The 18,844-nt window shown below is 43.8% G+C and overlaps 1 protein-coding gene and 1 long non-coding RNA gene across 11 annotated transcripts in view; one reads left to right on the forward strand and one right to left on the reverse strand.

Moving 5' to 3' along the window:
* The window catches only part of LOC131892997 (tyrosine-protein phosphatase Lar-like), a 65,618-nt gene that overhangs the window by 28,632 nt on the left and 18,142 nt on the right, over positions 1 to 18,844 (forward strand). For 9 of the 10 annotated variants that reach the window (XM_059242895.1, XM_059242898.1, XM_059242900.1 and 6 more), the window contains exon 3: positions 6,441 to 6,523. In XM_059242895.1, coding sequence (XP_059098878.1) covers positions 6,454 to 6,523 — 70 coding nt within the window. In that variant the 5' untranslated portion in view covers positions 6,441 to 6,453. Of the gene's footprint in view, positions 1 to 6,416; positions 6,524 to 18,844 lie in introns of all 10 variants that reach the window. The other variant, XM_059242891.1, reaches the window with a different exon arrangement.
* LOC131893009 (uncharacterized) lies at positions 9,165 to 12,406 on the reverse strand. The gene is made up of 3 exons (XR_009374628.1): positions 12,095 to 12,406; positions 11,856 to 12,016; positions 9,165 to 10,718 (listed from the first exon to the last, which is right to left on the reverse strand). It is a non-coding gene; the product is annotated as an uncharacterized LOC131893009 (long non-coding RNA).

Below are 18,844 nucleotides of genomic sequence, written 5' to 3' on the forward strand. Positions count from 1 at the left end.
TGAGCAGGGTTCTTCGTCACCCAAAGTTAGGAATATTCTGAGGTATACTCAGTCATAAAAACGAAAGGAAAGCATCCTTAAATTCATTCAAAATATGCAATTAATGTAGATTGTCATGTGAATATTCTTAATAGCAACCCTGAAGTTGGCCTGAGATAGTACCTTAGTTGAGCACCGTCTAGCGAGATTAATGAGCAAATAAGGCACCCATTTGAGAGTGGTTTGAATTTTTTGTCCCTCTGAAAGTTTGTTTAGGTTAGCAAAGCCACCTTAGTCTGGTAGCTTAGTGGGAGCGTGGAAGACCCCAAAAGAGCACCAATAACGCTCTTAACCACAAATAAAAGCCAAATATGACTCAGAGGTAGGCTTTTGGTTTGATGAATGGTGGCATGCTACGGGAGACCTACCCGGCTGGAGTCTTGGGCCTTACAAGAAGTAAATAAATGATGACGGTCCCGCACTAATGTTGTTTTGGTTTACCTCCACTTTGGAGATGGATCTATGTTTGCTATTGTTCCAAAACTTATTTCTTCTTCCAATCAGTGCGGATGATATCTTTTATGTTCATATCTGCTCTTTGCTCTCGGCCTTCCTCAATAACGGTTGTTTGTCAAAGAAAGTCATTTCCAATTTTATGGCCCTGAAGATGCAATTGGAGGGTGGAAGATAATAAAAAAAATCACCATTCCCAGGGACCTCCAGATATCATAATCACACTTCTATGGAAGAAGGCCTTTTTCTCCCTCTTATTCCTCCTTTTTTTTCTTTCAATCATTTCGTTCCAAGTTGTTCCGAGATGGTCGAGATTGCGCTTTTAGTGTTGTTCCCTTGTGGAAAATCTGGCCTGGAAGCTGGAAAATTATTAGCTTCAACCTTGTGTGTTCTACTACTAGTACCCCTCCCACATCTGACAAAAAGTGTGCACCACCCGTTCCAAGAACGTGCTGAATGCTGGATCATACCATGGCTTGGGTCAAAATCTTGCATTGGCCGTCTCCCTTGTATATAAAGTAAACGCGGAAGCCAATGAAGGCCAGTAACCGTGGTGCCAAAACGATCAGTTGTAGCATTCGGGTTTTACCCGGTTCCACGGTAAACTTACAGGCTCCGAGTTCCTGGTTTCTGCAACAGTATGGACCATGACTTCCTTGAGGAGCCACCAAACTAGAACATGGAACAACCGAGGTAGAGAGAAAGAGAGCAGCCCTTCTTTCTAGACTTCTTCTCACCCGGAGATCCATAAATAAAAAAGGGTTGCTACTATTAAACTACTCTCACTGCTACTACACAACTTCTATTAGAACCCGCTCAGCTTTGCGCTCGGTGGAACAAGCGAGTCTTTGGTTCCAACAATGTCCCTCCTCTTTCTCCTTTGTCCCCGCTCTCTGCCCTTATCTGGGACATTAGCAAGCAATTGAATTTGCAACGGCATAGATCTTAATTTCAGAAATGACAATGGGAGAAAAAGTTCAAGCATGTGCTCTTCCCTCCGTGAATGGGAAATGTCTTCACTGGAATGGGCGGATCTTGTTGTTTTGGGGGGATCCATACACATGGATACCATGTACTGTTACGTAGTCTCCAAATGTGTATTCGAGAAATTTGTTGTGCACTCGATATTCCCTGAGCGTCTTGTTTGCACAGTAAAACGACGCTTCTCCAGTTTTCTTTCTGTTCTGAACCTCTTTTGTCGCTCTATTTTGAGATACAGTCGGGCCCGAAAGTTTGCAGCCCACCTCTCCACTCAACTCCAGTTTTAAAGAGACAACGTGACCTGACTCGGAAGACCCCAGCCAAACCCAGGATCAACGTTGTAAACTGATATTTAAAATTCTTCATCCAACATTCCACAACGAGTCACGAGTCCATTGGGTAGACCCAAATATCCCACATACACAACCTGAAAACGACAAAAGAAGGGAAAAGGAAACAATATGGACCCCTCTCCCATTTTGTCAGGGCTTCGAGATGGAACAGGATGTTTGAAGTGCCCGCCTCATCAGGTGGTGGGAGGGACCAGGCCAGACCAGGAGAGACCAGGAGAGACTGGGATGGACGACCACACTTTTGGTACTATTTCGTGAGATGGACCAACAAGGTCGGGTCCTTTTTTGACGGGCCAAAAGCCATGAGAGGATGATGAGGCACAAATGGAAGTGGTTAGCAAATTAGGCAAGCAGGATTTCCCTTTGTACTCGGTAATGGGATCTAATGACGAGTAACTGGTAGTGCTCTGTGAAACCTCCATAACCCCTTCTACCCAAGTGATGAATGTTGATTTTGGGACGGCAAGTCTTTTCTGGCGATGCAATCAAACTTTCAGTCCTTTTTGGATTCGCCCAGGTAAAGTTTTCTTTTTGATTAAATCCACCCCTTGAACACACCACTGTCTTGACGGAGCTAGATAACCCAATTTCACCGAAGCACTCGCATTTTCTCCCCGATGAGAATTCGCCTGCCACTTTTCATTAGTCTGCCGAAGTATTTAGTTTTTGTTGTTCCCTCTTCCGTACATATACACCACATACATACACACATTCATTCAAACATACATACGCACTTACTCGACTGAGTTTGCTTGCTTGCTGCGATTATTTCGAGCCAGGCCCAGATTCCCAAAGTGTCCCCAGCCATGCGAGTCCACGAGTCTCTTTTTCTGGCCATTTCTTGGTTCTCTTTTTAATGGCACCACGTTTTTATCCGAGAAAATCTCTCTCAATGAGTGCTCGAGCTTTTCATTTATGGATTTTAAAGCTCTCTCTCTTTGCCCTCTGGGGGATTTTTAGGCTGCTCTGAGTACCTCGAACTTCTGGAGATGGTTGAATAACCTGGTTATAAAAATGAAAGAACACAACCCATAAAAACCTCCGGAATATATAAATGTCCTCTGGATCCATGGATAGAGAGACAGAGAGAGAAGGAGAGAAGGAGAGGGAAAGAGAAAGAGGAGTGACAATGCGAACGAAGATCCCTTTGTCATATCTTTGCGTTGTCCTCATTGAAGGCTCTTCGTGCTTGAACAAAACAAAACCTGCAAGGGATGGCGAGAAAAGACCAAGAATTTGGTCCCTATTTTGTCGGTGGCGTCTTTTGTTTATAAGACGCAATTCCATTGTAAGAAACTCGAATATCCTCTTGTCAGAGCTCAAAAAAAATGCTTTTCAGATCACCATTCAAGTCCTAATTAGACACGCCAAGGCCGAGAAATGGGATTTGTCACAATAACCGATAACTTTCTCCACTAATCAAGTCATTGCAAGTCTGGTTTTTGGGAAATCTGACCACTGCCGGCTCGTTCCCGTTATTTTGTCAACTTCGGTTGTAAATTTGATTTCCGTTGGATTTCTGCAAAACCCCAAAGGGACTGTCTCGGAAAGGGGGTTCCAATATAGTGAAAAGGTACTTGTGTCGCTATGAGTTAAGCTGAGAAGCAAGGTCCTTTGAGGATCTATCTGGAAGTGAGTCAGTAGAAAAGAGGAAAGGACAGCCGGTCTCTGAGTCGGAATCGTTCCATGTGGTTTTTTTTACCTTCTCCCGTGAAATCATGTTTATTTTTCTATTTGATCTCTTGGTAGAGACGTCAAGCTTCATTTCAATGCCTTTCAACGACTGCTCGTAGATTCTCCCTGGGTTGATCCAACTTTCTAGTTGATCCTTACAACTTCAAGGTAGAAAGGGGGAGAGGGATCACCTCTTCAATGAGTTGTGCCACTACGTATGCACTCTAAATGCTGATCTTCCATCGCCGATAAAGTTTTTCAGATAGTACAGATGGCCAATCTAGATTGTAGTACGTACGAGTATATTCGGTCGCTTTCAAGTCTCCAGCCAAGTCACTGACAAAATGAGTTTACCGTGACCCATAACCCACTAAAATCATACATAAACTCTGGTGTTTGACTGATTTAGCTTTGACTAGCTGGTTCTGCTTGCAGATTTGAAGGTAATATACGACGCTATTTGAGATTTACTCATATCGCTAAACAAAGGTTTTAAAGGTGAAACAAATTTCTTGATTCCAAGATATGAAGGATAGATGCAGTAAACCTTGGAACTACTTTTTTTTCGAGCACCGTCTAGCAAAAAACGACATTTTAAACAAGTCACTCTTTATAAAGAGTGGAAGATTGTCTTCAAATATAATGATTTTAACAGTGTTCAGAAAGCGACTCGAAGAATCCAATTGTTCCGATTTTTTCCTCCGTCGCTTCTCTGATGCTAATTTGAAGGAAGGTAGAACGACATTTCCCGGCTTTTCCACTTCGAGCATGTCAGGAAACATACAGACGGAGAGACTTCCAAATTGAGTTCCATCGCAATTACCCAGAAATTAGACCAGCCTGGTCCACATCGAGAAAACACGACAAAGAGTCGAAAAAGTCAGGGGTTTTTTTTTATNGGGGGGGGAGCCATGATCAAGAAATGAGCCGAAATGCATCGCAGTTCGCAGTTTTCATGAGGCCATTTAGTTTGTCCTCGGGATGTCTAAGATTAGCTTTTTTTCCCGTGGAAAGTACACACTCAGCGAGTGGATTAATCATGCGAATATCCTGTTTGGTTCGTGATTGGCATCAAGCCAGAATTGGGTTGTATGGCAGTTGCCTTCTCCTCCTTCTCCCCCTCTCCAATTTCTTGGATGGAACAGGTCGGTTTAACGTTGCGGTTTAGGGTGCCCAAACTCGCTGGCACCTGCAGCTCCATGACAGAGAGTTATGAATTGCGAATGCATCGCGAAAATGTGTGCACTTTAGACGAAACCTACCACGTGGCCCTTGGTGTGGAGTTGATGGTGCAGGATCCGAAAATAAATGGTTTACTGATGTCGTGGGTGACACTTTCTGGTAGTGTTAGATTTAATTACACCATTGAAAAGGACGAGATATTCTTCAAGTTCAGCACACGCGTTCCGGGCACAACTTTTTGAAGCTTAAAGAATCGCCCTTTTATGGCCGCGAAGGGGTGGAACCCGCTATAGGGAACATGGGGCTGGAAGTGGAAATGCACATCCAGGGAACAATTGGTGCATTTTCCCGGGCTTCTTCACTCGTGACGCTCTCCCTCTCTCTCGCTCTTTGTGGAAATGCAACAAAATATTTACTTTAGTGCCATGTCACAGCCTCCTCTAAAAACGAGATGATCCATGAGCCAAGTGTTCAGGAATTTCTTGATAAGTTGCATTTCCAAGATGAAGTCTCTCCCTGTCCATCTCAAATATGGCTCCAGATTGTGTTTCGACTTCTAATTTGTGCCCATCTTGTTCCTTGCTCCTTCCCCTAATTTCCCCGGAAGAGTTACGAGGGAGAGAAAAGAAACCACGGGAGAAATTAAATTTTCCTTTTGATTTATTTTCAGAAAAGCTCAGCTAAGTCCCTTCCTCCCTTTTTTCTTGCTCTTGCCTTCTTTTTTTTCCTTTTCCCGTCTTGAGTAAGCTTTAAAGACCAATGGACTCTTAGAAGATCTTGACAGTGCTCCTTCGTGGTGACTCCAGTTTGATCTAAACTGAAATGGAAGTTTTTGCAAAAGAGATCAAGCCACTGGTCTATTACTCCAGTTGTATCATAATATCTGCTTCCACCAAGTGTTCTATCCTAACACAAATGCGCAATAAGAAATCCTTAGATTTCAAAACTAAATAATGCGCTCTTTATTTCGACTTTAGATTAATGGGATTAAGTACAACCACTATGGTACTCACAAATAGCTCGGGTTTCTGGTCCAGGCCCCAAGAGTGAGGCCAGAGTTGAGTATGAGTTGGTCACGTGCTTCGAACGTGCCTAGACTTTCTGGAGGGAGTGAAGAAGCTCAGAGGTCGAAATTACGGACGGTCTAGAAGGCTACACTAGCCAGGCTTTCAGCTAGCTTCCACTGGCTCCCTTCATTAGTGCCTATTGGCAGCTAAATGGCGGATTTTGAACCTTCTCAAAAAATACCTCGGACACCTCTAATTAATATTTGTAGTGTCTTTCGTGGTTATCGCAACATGGCGAAACGACTGATTAAAATTTGTTTTTTGACTTCAATACATTTGCCATAAGGTAGAACTTAATTTTGGAACGTGGAAAAAATGGCCGCCTTTGGCAAAGCTTACAAGATTTAAACAAACCATCCTTTTCCCAAGGACAATACGATGAAATTTGGTTACGGAACCGGTTGCCTGACAAAAGAAAAAGCTAGTGTGACTAGGAGAGCGGGGGTGAAGACATGAAGACATGAAGACAAGAATAGTGGAGTGGAAATCAAACAGCTGACAAGAGCTCCCGAGGAACTCGATAGCTGACCTGTCTCTCTTACACCCTGGAACCTTTGAACCTTTATTTCCTTGCACACTCCATCCTTACACGACCCTCTCTGACTGATCTCAAATGACCTTGTCCAAAGATTTCACAGTCAGTAAGGATGGGAATGGTTTTTTTCAGCTCCTACCAATCTTGTTATTTTAGGTGGTGCTCAAAAATGAGAGGGACTTTTGGCGTCTCTCTCTGCCAGATCTTGGCCTTCCTGGTGGCACAGACCCTTGGAAAAAGTAAGTACAGCTCCGATTACTATCTCCCATTGCGATCATAACCAAGAAATTCCACTGTTTATGGCACCTCTTTGAAGTCTCAAGCACTAGATCAGGCTGAGACCCCTCCTCAATGACACTCATCAAAATGGCAAAATCTTGCCTAGTCTACCAAATGTTCTCGTGCGGACTAGAGTACCATCGGGGGTCCATATTTTCTTGAAATCTCTCCCAAGCCATGAAAAATGGATCCATTCTCAAGCTCGTTACGCAAGCTCAGCAGATAGTCCTTGGTACTTTTCTTTCTTGGGCTGTCAAATTGTAGCCCCATAAAGCAAAACACCCTCCCAATTCTTAAAGTTCCTCCTCGGCTGGCCTATTTCCCCTCCATTCATAACCTCCGTCATGCAGTTCATAAACTATTTACATTGTGGACCCAAAATTTGAGAAGGATCACTGGGCCAGACAACAGCAGGGGTTGGTTGGGTTAAATTTACAAAGAAACTGGGGGGGGGNGGGGGGGAGCGAGCGCGCGCTATTGTGGATTTATCTCTCCTCATTCCATACTTGCTTGTTTCATTTCTTTCCCTATTCCATCTTCTTGCCCCGGCCATGGGAGGGATAAAGCGAAACGAGGGAGGAGGGGAAGGAATTCGCTATTATCTTGAAGCAAGGCCTCGAACGATGTTGGTCGGAGGTCCTGGATGCTCCATGCTCCAGTTGATGCTGCTACGTCTCTCCCTCCTGGATTTTTGAGGTGTGTCTGTACAGTTTCATATACCTCGAAATTCCAGAGTTGAGCTCAGCCTCCTTACATTTAGCCTACGGCTCCAATCGATTCTTCTAACTCTTTGAGACGCAAGATGTATGTTCTTGATCAGATTAACCGAGGCTGAGTCGGTTGATTAGTTCCAATGTTCCCATGGAATTAGTGGTTGGAGTAGTTTTTGAGCAGCAAACCCATTCACCAAGTCTGGCCTATTTTGGTTATGGCGGTGGTTCGAATTTGATTTATCTTCAGATCTGTTGCCTGCATAATCATGGAAGCCCAGCTCAACCCTCCGATTCAAAGAAGATATGTGTGAGTGCGTGAGTGAGTGTGCGTGGATATACTACCTACACCACATGGATCACATATGGGTGTACAGGCGAACCATCTCCGGTTCTCAATCTTGTAGTTTCAAACTTCTGACTTGGAGAGGGACGATTTCATTCAGAGCTGACACGCAGAAGTAATATACCTGAAATTGGCATGACGACTCGAATGAATAGAAGAAGGTTCTACATTACTTACGACATGCACGCTGCCGAGTGAGAGCCGCTGAGTCTGATTCAATTTCATATTCAAGAGTTGAGGATTGAGTCTGGCAAGTGCAGGATTCCTTCGCAAGCATAAAGTTATCGACAAGATTCTCGCCACAAAGTTCACAGTGAGAGACTTTCCAGCTCACCAAAGACAGCCGACAATGGCATGCGTGTTTGCTTTTGTCGGAATGAATATGATTGTCGCGAAAACCTTTCCAAATGACGTGGACCTCGAGAACTCAAAGAGTTCCATTTTTCTGTATCCTTTTTATGGAATTAGAATAGAGTTAATGTGGTTTTGAAATGAGACGGTTGCCTCCTGGGGAGGGTGGGAAGCTTCTCCTTCCTGAGTCTTTTTCCCTCTTGGTGAGAATATGCATGACTAAAAGTGAGAACCAACTGGATGGAAGAAGGGAGTATTTCTTTGACTCCAGAGGACTCTTAGTTTTTGTTTGAGAGTCTTTCTTTAAAATTGGCATTGGGGTTTTCTCTCTTCATGCGTCTTTGAAGTCGGGTTTCCCCAAAGGGAAATGTGAGAAGTTTGCTTTTTGCATCAAATTTCTACAGAAATGAAAAAGACGCCCTATTGTGAAATGTTCTAAACGCTCCCAACACGTGGCCGTACATGGAAAATTTCATATTCATATTCGTATTTGTATTCGAGAGGGCTCTGGGAACTGGAAATGGTAACCAATTGCGACTTCTTGTGATAGTTCCTTGTGTTATGATTGTCATTAATATTGCTTGCAAGGATTTGTACGAGGCCTGCAATTTTCGTATGTATATAAGTCCAATTTTCCCCTCAGCCACGCCTTCCCAAAGAACTTTGAAGAGTATGAATATTTGATTATGCAATTTGCCTTCAACGCCAAATGCAGCACCGACTGGGGTTCAAGCCTCAAAATAAACGCTTCGGACAACCACATTTGAAGCCAATTTCAAGTAATAAATAAAAAAAAACCTAATCAGACTCTCAGTTTGGCGTCAAACTCCACAGCGCGAGGCTTGAAATCTGCTTGCAAGTGGCCGAGGAGCCCCAATTGCACCCTAGTAGCCTGATGTCACCCTGGTTGTCCATCAGCATGAGTTTGCAGTGTGTATGGTAAATATAACCGGCTGATTAGCAAGCTGGTTTTTCTTGGAATAGGTGGCGTGATGAATCAATAATTTCAAAATATTTAATAACATTGTCATTGGTGACAAGTTGATCCTGTTCGTTTATGCAACCATGGTTAGAATTTCAAATTTTCCCATACTTCGTTTCCATGACAACTTTTTGGGGCAGCTTGAATTGACTTGTCAATAGTTGACTTCAACGGCCAGGATAGATTTAACGCCCTGGGCCAAGACTCCATCTTCGAAAGACAATCTAGCACGCGAACGTCTGATCGTTTCCCCTCTATCTATCTATATCTGTGTTTAATAAACAATAAACAAGTCATCAGCTGACCCGTTTGGCTGGTCATGCGTTTGATCAGAACTGGCAGATCTGGCCGATATCTTATTGTTCAAACTGTCCGTCATTTTACAAACCAAGTGGAACATCAGATCCTCGCATCAGAGTCTGCATTGGTTGCCACATTTGGTTGAAGGTGGCCAAAGAAGGGGCGCTCCATATAGAACGAAATTATTCATCCTACTGCACAAAGCTGAGCTCTCTGATCTCACAGTTGTTGGATTTTTTCTAGGCGTCGTTTGGATCCACTTTGTCTGATCCCCATGACAATTCTCTCAGAGCCTAGTGCCAGAACCCGTTTCTTCCCGAGCCTCACAAATGAAGACAAATTGCCGTTGCATGAATATGTTGAGGCTGATGGAAGCGGCAATCAGATATACCCCATTTCAGGGGATATTCACACGCCAAGTGAGGTGCGGGCATTCGTTCCCTGGTAAAATGATAATCGCAACTTGTTATAGGATCTGGTCAAGTAGTTTGGCCTTTTCATCCCCTTCTTCCGACGAGCCAGCCCATGTTTAAGGGGCGGTTGTACTCCCTTCTGCCATTGACGTAAGCTGCAATTCCGAATCCTCCTGTATTGGTGCTCTTCTCCCTCCCCCCTCAAGTGTATCCTTCTTGGCTTGTTTGCATGGCTAAAGCGCAATTATGATTGATGACTTCGCTGGCTTGATTCTCTTCTACCATACCATAATCCAGAAAGGGACGAGGTGTGTAGATCATCTACTTGGTTAGGCTGTGGGTTCCTTCGTTTGGGCAAAGTCATGACGAGGCATAAAATAGCCCAATCTACCCTGTCGACTGGATCTATGCCTTTATGCTCGCAGTCCCAGCTGAAAGAGTGGAGGCCTCCCCAAGGATAGTAGCTTGGGAATGGGTGTTCCAAAAGTCAGGTGAGGCCCCTATGATTTGTTCCAACACTGTTCCTGGGTGTTCCATACTTGGTTGGCACACTCGCCATGCTCGCCGATTTGGAGGGAAAGGCTGGGCTTTAAGGGAAGGAGTCTGAAGTCAAGAGAAATTGGCGCTGATTAAAGGTTGGGCGGGTAGCAGGTGCGTCAAATGATTGGCACTCTCGCGGTCCCGTGACCCAAATCTGGAACACCACACTGGTTAACATAAGCGATTTGGGGTCCATGATTGATGCTCCTACTGTCCCTGGAACATTTGAAGATGATGAATGAGCGGCCCAATATTTCAAAGCACATTTCAAGGTTTTTAGGTGATTGGATGGCTGTACTCGCAGGACGTGTCATGCTTTTTTTGTCCACTGCGTCTCCCGTTAGCACTTTTTTCCTTTTAAAGTTTAGATCACTCTGAACTGGCTTCGCAGACGTAGAAAGGGGCATAATTGGAATACCGTGAATATTGAGGGAAGCTCGCCAAGTGACAATTTCCAGTGTTCTTCGAAACAATTGAGTGGCCAAGGAAATCCTTCGATACTCTCCGGTACATCTGCAAATACGAATGGATTAATATTTCATTAGCTCTGGCAGATGACTGGATATACACAGACATGCAAGAGGAGATTTTCCCGAGACGAGGAATAGAGAAATGCATCGACTTTACCCGCCTAACTGCTCAATATTTGTAGGGAAATGAAGCCATTTCGTACCACTCGAGTCTCTTTCTTTTTCCCTTTGTTATCCGCCCCTCTTCTCTCTAAATGGGAACAATGTCAAGACTATTTGGCCCATTAGTCGAGTCTAAATGGGGGTTTGCTTTTAAGCCTTTAGTTTCGAGGCTCTTTTGGACAACGACCCGGACTAAATAAGACTAAAAACAAAAGCTTTCTGGCTTTTATTGGTTTCACCTTCTAGTTACCGTTTCATGGCTTCTTTCACTGAATTGTGTACTTTCAGACCCTGCCCCCCTGTACCCTAATCATGGAAATGATTTCCTTATTCTGATCTCCCGCATTGTCCATTCATATTCAGGTTTGTGTTGGGAATCAAAGCTTTGGCGCTTCCTGTGCCATGTTTTCATATTCAAGTTTTGTTTGGAAGGAGCTATCAATATGTTTGTACTGCACGTTTTGACTGGGATATTCCCGCACAATGGATAGGTTGTTTGCAGAGCCTGTCATGAGCAGGTGTGGGGATGGATGGATCTTCATGGCCTGGAGGGAAATCACATTGATGTGCCACTGATCCACAAACTGGATTATGCAGGACACTCCTCGACCAAGGAGTGGAACCAAAAAGAAAGGCAGGGAATGTGACGACGGCGATGACAACAACCAATGCATGTTAATCACAAGGTAGTACAATATGGCTCGCCGTCTGGTTAATCTATCACCTTAGTTAACTTGTCAAAGCATGGCAGCCATGCAAGTGCATGGTCAATAAGCACCGTTTGAACCGCCCCGTTCATCAACCCTGGTTGTGTTACACAGTGTCATGATGTTTTTTTAACAGCCATTTTAGCACAGCTATTTTGATCTTAAAATTGTCCTTTTCTTGGGTTTGGGCTTAGAGATGAAACATTGCCATACACTAAGATCTGATTTTGCAATAACAAGATATGAACGTGGTAGAATCGAGAAAATGAATGAACCCCATTATCCCGCCTCAACCACTACATTCTACTTACCCAAGGATTGTCGTTGTTCCGTCTAAAGTGCAACGGCGCCATTTGATGGATATCAGTATCCTCCATGTTGGTAACATACCCTTTGGAAACCATGTCTGTAGAAACACTGAGTGAAATTGTTAGGCAATCCGCCCATGGGCTTGGAATGAACTGCTTGTACCCTGTGGAACAATAAATAATACCTAATGAGAGTTCGAATGAAAGAAGGCAATTTACCAGCCACAAAAGAGGAGCATTACAAGCGGTTGCCTTTGGCGAATGTCACTATGCTCAGCTCAGTGGACTCCACAGACGATTTTTAGGTGTTGTCCCTTGGGAATATGACTGGAGACCAATATCATCATGATGTTTTGCCGATTCTCCCCCACTTTTGTACTTGTCACACCAACTGTCACAGATCTATGGACACGACAGCTGCTCCCGATCACATCAGACATCAGCAGGATAACCAAGTAAAAGCAAACGCCCAAATACGTTTGTGGTATTGATGGGAAGGGTGCTTTGGGAGTCGCAAGCACTCCATTGCAATGCTGGACCAATACGAGAGTTAAACGACAGCATTCAAGCTTGGTACTTTGCGAGGTATGTGGCTGTAGATAAGAGGCGAGTCCATAGTTATCTGGGGTGGATTTCTCCTATGTGTTCGAGCTAATTAAATAGCAAAGAGAGTCGTCATCATCAATTTCATCATTCTACGGTCTAGAACATTGGTTTACAATCTGCAAATTAATGCAACCTACCGGTATATTAAAGTTTAGCGCGACTGAAGAAGTCATATGCTTTTTCAAAAAAAAAAAATGTGATTGCATCCAAAAATAATCAAAGCACTTGAAAGAAAGAAAATGAAACAGTACCATTTGTCTTGAAAGAAAAGTGTTCGTTTGTTTAGTTGCCGTGTGTCCCATCTAGCTTGAAAAGGTTCGCATCGTCTCTATAGTAATTTGTAGACTCCGACAAAAATGTTGTTCGTATCTCGAGCAGATATTCGAGTTTCTCTTGTGCTCGTTCGCCCATCCGATCCGTCTCTCTCATTCAATTTTGCTCGACATGAAAACAACATATTTTGTCGGAGTCAAGTCATTTGTATAACTATGCATGGCTCTTAGTTGGTCACCCTGGTACAAAACGGAAATCTAACTTGCTTCTGGTTAAACGAACACTTCCAAAGGCAACTTCTGACAGCAGAAGCTAACTTGCCCAAAAAATTGCCAAGTGGTATAAACCCAAAGGAGGGGGCATCAAACAAAAAGCAAATCATTTCAGGGTGGCTCTTTTTTGTCCTTCTCGGTTAGTCATAGTGGTAGTAGCCAAAGTAACCATGGTAGTCAGTTTTTAAGTTTGGCTTGCTTCGCTTTATTTTCTTGTTCGGCTCATCAATGTAAAAATGGCAGTGTGATTTTGTGTCTCGCAAAGACATTAACAAATGTCTTCTTGTCAGGAATGGTTTTAGTTTGATTAAGTCCCCAAGATTGCACTTGGAGCCGCCGCTGAGGTCCAAAAATATTTAGATTTTTTCTTTCCATGACCTTGGCAACATTCATGGAGGTTCAAATAAACATGTTCCGCAATGAGTCAACCTTCATGTCCATATGTTCCAGAGGTCTATGGCACAAGAACTATCTGAAGTAGGAATGGTTCAAAGCCTAAATAGTGGGAAGAAAGAGAAGGCTTGAAACGAGTTTTCGTCACGCTATTCTCCGTTTAGTTTTGCATTTCTCCCAACGATTGGTTCGATATTTTCCCACCAAATCAGCGGCCTTCAGATACCATACCAAGTTTGCCTTCTTTTCCCTCATGCTTGATAGAATACGTACGCATGTGTAGCTCCATTCCCCATCCTAAGGATCCCATCCCTGAAGATCACTTTCATTTGAGTTCCCTACGCCCAATCGGAGTTTGAGAAGGCGCCATTCTCATGGCCTTGTTCTTCTGTTCAAACCAACCTTTTTTCGTCTTTCCTCTTTCCTTGTGACTGCTCGATGGTGGGATGAAACTGCATAATTGATGGAATTCCGATATTAAATGTCAGGTATCGGCAATGGTTCATGGTAGAGGCATGTTCTTCGGTGAGTGCCATTTCTTTCATAGAATTCTCAGTCCCACAACTCGGCCAGAGCCAAAGCCTCCTGGGGCGAGAGGATATACAGTACATAAAAGAGGCCCTCCTTTGGGATAAATTGTTAATTCTTGCTCTCGCAAAAGACAATAATGCGGGATTTGATGAGCTATTTGCATGTTGTTCCACCCAACGCCCTTGTTTATGCATCCGGCCTGATCAATGATCCAATCATGTCGGAAACTCGGCACTTGTTTTCACGACCTCCAAAACCGCAGCTTTGTGGCAAGATCAAACGGGCATTGGCCTCTTCCCTCTCCCAGCAAACGCACATGTTCCATATGTCAGAAGTGTTCCAATTATCATATTCCATGTAGCGCAATCATACATTTATCCTCAAACTTGGAGGAGCCTTTGCCTCATTATTTCTCTCTTTTCCCGACTTTCTTGGACGAACAGATGGTGGAACAAGAGGAACAGAGGAAAGATCTTCTTTTTCTTTGCCTTCTTAGGAACATTCCCCCCCGCTTCTTCCTTAAAAAAAAGTGCGAACAAAGATCAAGCGGAGGAATATGTGTCGGAAATGTGCCCACCACTTCCAATACTGCAGTATACATGAATGAACGCCGTCCTGTTCCATCTGTTCGTTCATTCCTTCACACCAAATGGCCTTTTTTGCTTACATTCCTCGACTTCTGGGAGATCAACGGAAAGGCCAAGAAGGCGTTATAACCTTCCTCTTTCTTCTTCTTCTTTCTGGTGACGCATGCATGGTTTTTGTTGAAGATATCAATTCTGCCGCTCACCTTCAGCCATATTTCGTCGTGGATCTCGTGTTAGCCTTGTTTGTACGCCAATGAGATTTCCAATGTTGACAAAAACCAATTTCCTCGTGACGGTTTCTCTCCCTCTCTCTCCCTCTCTGTCTCTCTGTGTGTGCCTCTTTCATTATTCCGACCTCTGTTCCAATCTGCGATCTCCCTCGTCTGCATGGGAAACGGAAAGAAGACTTGATAATGAAGGAACGAGAAATAGGAATCATCGTGGTCTTTTCAACCTTGAGGATCACTTTAGGTATGCTCCCTTTTTCACCCGCCCCAGGACCTATTCTTCACCTTTCGTCATAAGATCTTGCCTTCCTGACTTTGTGCTCACTGCACCAAAAGCCATTGGTATGACCAGAGCAGACATTGCGAGTAGTTAATAGCAAGACACGACTCCAGAAAGGGCCACAGGGCACATTATCTAAGTATTTTGCATATGTATGAAGGAGAAAGAAAGAAAGAAGGAGAAAGTCCCGTCTTCCATAATCCTCTAGATCCGGAGTGTGATCTCCATCTTCTTCTGGTTCTCTTTACCCGAATTGTGCGCAGAGCTACGACTATATATATATATATATATATTGAAGATACACTTTCATTGTACAAGTACTTGGTATAGTAGTTGGACTCGAAAGCAGATGCCGCTTCTCCTGTTATTACTCATCTTTTTTTTTCAAAGCCCTTGCCAGACCTGAAACTTCCTTATAAATCATTTTTGAGGAGAAGCCAGCCTAATAATTAATCTTGGGTTGGTCGGCTTTTGAGCTGGCTCTAGTGGCGCCAAGGTGGTTTTTGTGTGTTTCCAGAGAAATTAGAGGCCCTCCCAAGTTTGAAGTGGTTAAGAAAAATTTAGCCGGGCGCCGCCAGTGTTAGAGAATGCAATTTGATTGATGTAATTCAAACTTTTTTTCTGCATCGGCTCTCTCTCTCTCTCTCTCTCCTATGCTCCTATGTTTCTCCTCTGTTTCTCTCTCGCCCCCTTCTTTTAAAGGTTTTGAAAGGTTCCTTCGCCCTCCTAATATGGCAGGCTTCACTCATCATGTTCCAGAAAAATGGCCGTGGAACTCGAAGGAGAAAATGGCTCGCTCTGCTCTGTTGCATCTAGATCACTGATCAAAATCATCGGAACACATGCAAACCATATTGCGAATCTCGTGTCAATTCTTTAAGAAACAATAATTTTTTTTTCTTGACTCTATCCAGGATATTTTGTTTTTTTTCTTGTGATCTTCATTTTGGCCTGAATATCGGTGGAAAGACTTTGATAATATTATAGAGTGGAGATAAACGACTGGTTCCAAATTGATGAGTTCAACTCGTGTCGGTAGATATACACTAGTGAAAAGGTAGAAGTAAACGAGATGTTCAGAAAAACATAATTCAAGTTTTGACGAATATGCTTTTTAAGCCAAATTCATTTCTGTTTACCACATTGCTAATATTCAGGTATACCATTTGCATTTTCATATGGAAAGACAGAGGAGATCAGAGCGGTTTTTTGGTTGCGATTTCGTTGTGGATCTTTGGCCAATAGAGGCAATTCTCTCAGTGCTCGTGAAAGGAGTTGCCTTCATTTCTGTTCAAGATGTGTTCCGGACTGGAACAAACAATGCCAAACTTTACGCCAAAACTTTTGATGCCTTGAAATTGAGTTGCTACCTTTTTCCTCTTGACGTAGTCTTGGGTTTGCATTACATACGTCTTTCAGAAATACGTTAGGATCTTTTCATTCCAACATATTGAACCCTCTCAATGGCGATTGAGAGAAATGTGGTCGGACTTCTTCCCTACAAGTATATATCCCGTGCCATTGGAAGTGTCTGAAAGAGCCATAAAAGTGTTGTTTCTTGTTCCATTGTTCCACTCGCGTCGGCGGCGTGGTCGCTTCGTTCTGGTTCTCGGTGGTGGATCGTGGGGCGAACTTCCTTGATCCCTTTAAGTTTGGAACAATCAATCCAAATCTGGCTTGACAAGTGTCCATTTGTTGCTTTGTCGGGGGTCTGGCTGGCGTTTCTTTTCACAGGCAAACCGTTCAAACCAAATGGTTTCAGGAGTCCCCGGGTTTACGGTTAGTTCTCGGGAAGGACAAGAGTGAGACGTCATTTTGGATTTTGCTCACTCAAAAATGGCTGAGGTCGTCTTTACCGCTGAGTCATGTATTCATTTGGCTTGAAGTAGATTCATAAATGCAGCCAGGCGTTCCGCTCGTTTATGTTTTTTTGAAGCACTTTAGTATTCGGAACAAGGCACACCAACGTTTTTCCAGTTCATTTAGCATTTTGGATCAAGGGCGGAATGTGAAAAATGACTTCATTTTGCTCACAGAGAGCGAGCGCCATCTACTAAAATCGACGAGGCACAGCCGGGTTCACCAAACATCAAGCACTCTTCTTGAAAGGAGACCGATACTGTCTGCATAGTGTTCTTATTTTATGACTACCATGAAATGGAAAGATGTACACGGGGAGGTAAAAGTTTTTTTTTGTTGTCATTTTATGGCTTCCAACCTCTGGGCGAGAAAGCAGAGGGGGAAAGTAATATTGCAACAAGTAAGCAGAAGTCAAAGTCATGGATGGAACTATCAAAGGAATATTTTGGCACTCTTCAAGCCATGACTTTTCACTATTGACGGGGATCAGACTGAAGCTTCAGAAGATGCCAAGCCTTCTTTGGCCTGTAGCCATACAATCTTCTCGTTTGGAACATATTTGATGATGCCAGGTGTGTGTGCGTGAAGATGTTTCAAATGGAATGGACCACTGAAGGTTGGTTCCCGACGAGAAGACGGGGGAACGAGTACTCTCTCCATCCCATTCTCGAGCGGCGAATATTGTGAGGCTGAATAATTTAGCAAGCATTCTTCCCACCACAAGTTGAGACACGGACAAGGAGGGTGGAACCACTTGCGAGGTGATCCATACACCGTGCCAAAGGTGACCCATTAGTTGGAACCACCGTGGAGTACGATCTCCATTCCTCTTTTTTTACTCGCTCTTTCGCCGCATCACAATGATATAGAACGATGAGAATGGGTCTTCAAATTCCACTTTGAGAATCGCTCCCTCCGATAATGGAACTCACACCCCTAAAGAAAATGTTCCACATTGTTCCACACATGAACAGCCAGCCGTGAATTGGTGCCCCATAAATCCTGATAGCCAAGAAGTTACTCAATATCACGCTTGAAGCATTTCTCCCACATCAGACCCCAAGTCTACCCCTACCCTCTTTTGGAACGAAAGTGTTCCAACCCTCGGGAAAATACCACAAACATAAATCCAGATCCCTTGTGGAACAGCCACTCATTTGCCGTCGCCGCCGTCGCCGCCACTATTACAAGTTTGGCTCCTCCCTAACGTATGTCCCCGATCTTCCTCTTCATTTGGAAGTGAAAGTTTATCTTCAGAGAGAGATCTTGGAGATTCAAAGCCTCTGGAGACATGGCTCTCCAAGCTGAAGATCGCGAACATGTTCCTCATTTGGAATCCTGTCAAACGCGCTAACCTTCTATTCGTCGCTTTTTTTTCTCCAAGAATCTAATCTCCCTCCTGATCTGTCGGAGAGAAAATGTGCCTCCTTGAGATATGGAAGTGACAGACCTGATGTAGTTTGGATTATTCTTGACAGGTATTTCATCCGCGGGGATTGTTCGTTAGACACCCCATCTAACTCGAAGTACTTCACCAAATACAGTACAGAGATCCCTTGGTACCCGGAGAGTTTGTTGACAAGACTGGACCAAGGGAGGGGGCAAATTTAAGAGGTCAAGACGCCCTCCTCCTCCCCTTGCAGCACTTTCTTTCTCGTTTTCCATGGGAAGTAGCAACATACTACTGGAGGGAAATAGAGCTCAAGAGTGAAAGAAAGGATCTTTTCATATGGTCCAATGCTCGCTGGGAGAGTGTGAAATTGATTTGCAAGAGAGAGAAACGCCAAGGGCAGATAATTTGGAGCCCTCTCTCGTTCTTTCTCTCACTCTCTCCTGGATGGAGCTGCATGCAATGGATCCTGACCATAGGGATCAATCAAGAACCATTGAGGCAGTAAAAGAGAGTACTATTGTAGCAGAGACAGGCACTTTTGTGCCTTCAGGCATCATATCTAGTAACTTA

The sequence above is a fragment of the Tigriopus californicus genome, chromosome 2 (assembly GCF_007210705.1).
Source record: "Tigriopus californicus strain San Diego chromosome 2, Tcal_SD_v2.1, whole genome shotgun sequence".
In the NCBI taxonomy this organism is placed as follows: domain Eukaryota; kingdom Metazoa; phylum Arthropoda; class Copepoda; order Harpacticoida; family Harpacticidae; genus Tigriopus; species Tigriopus californicus.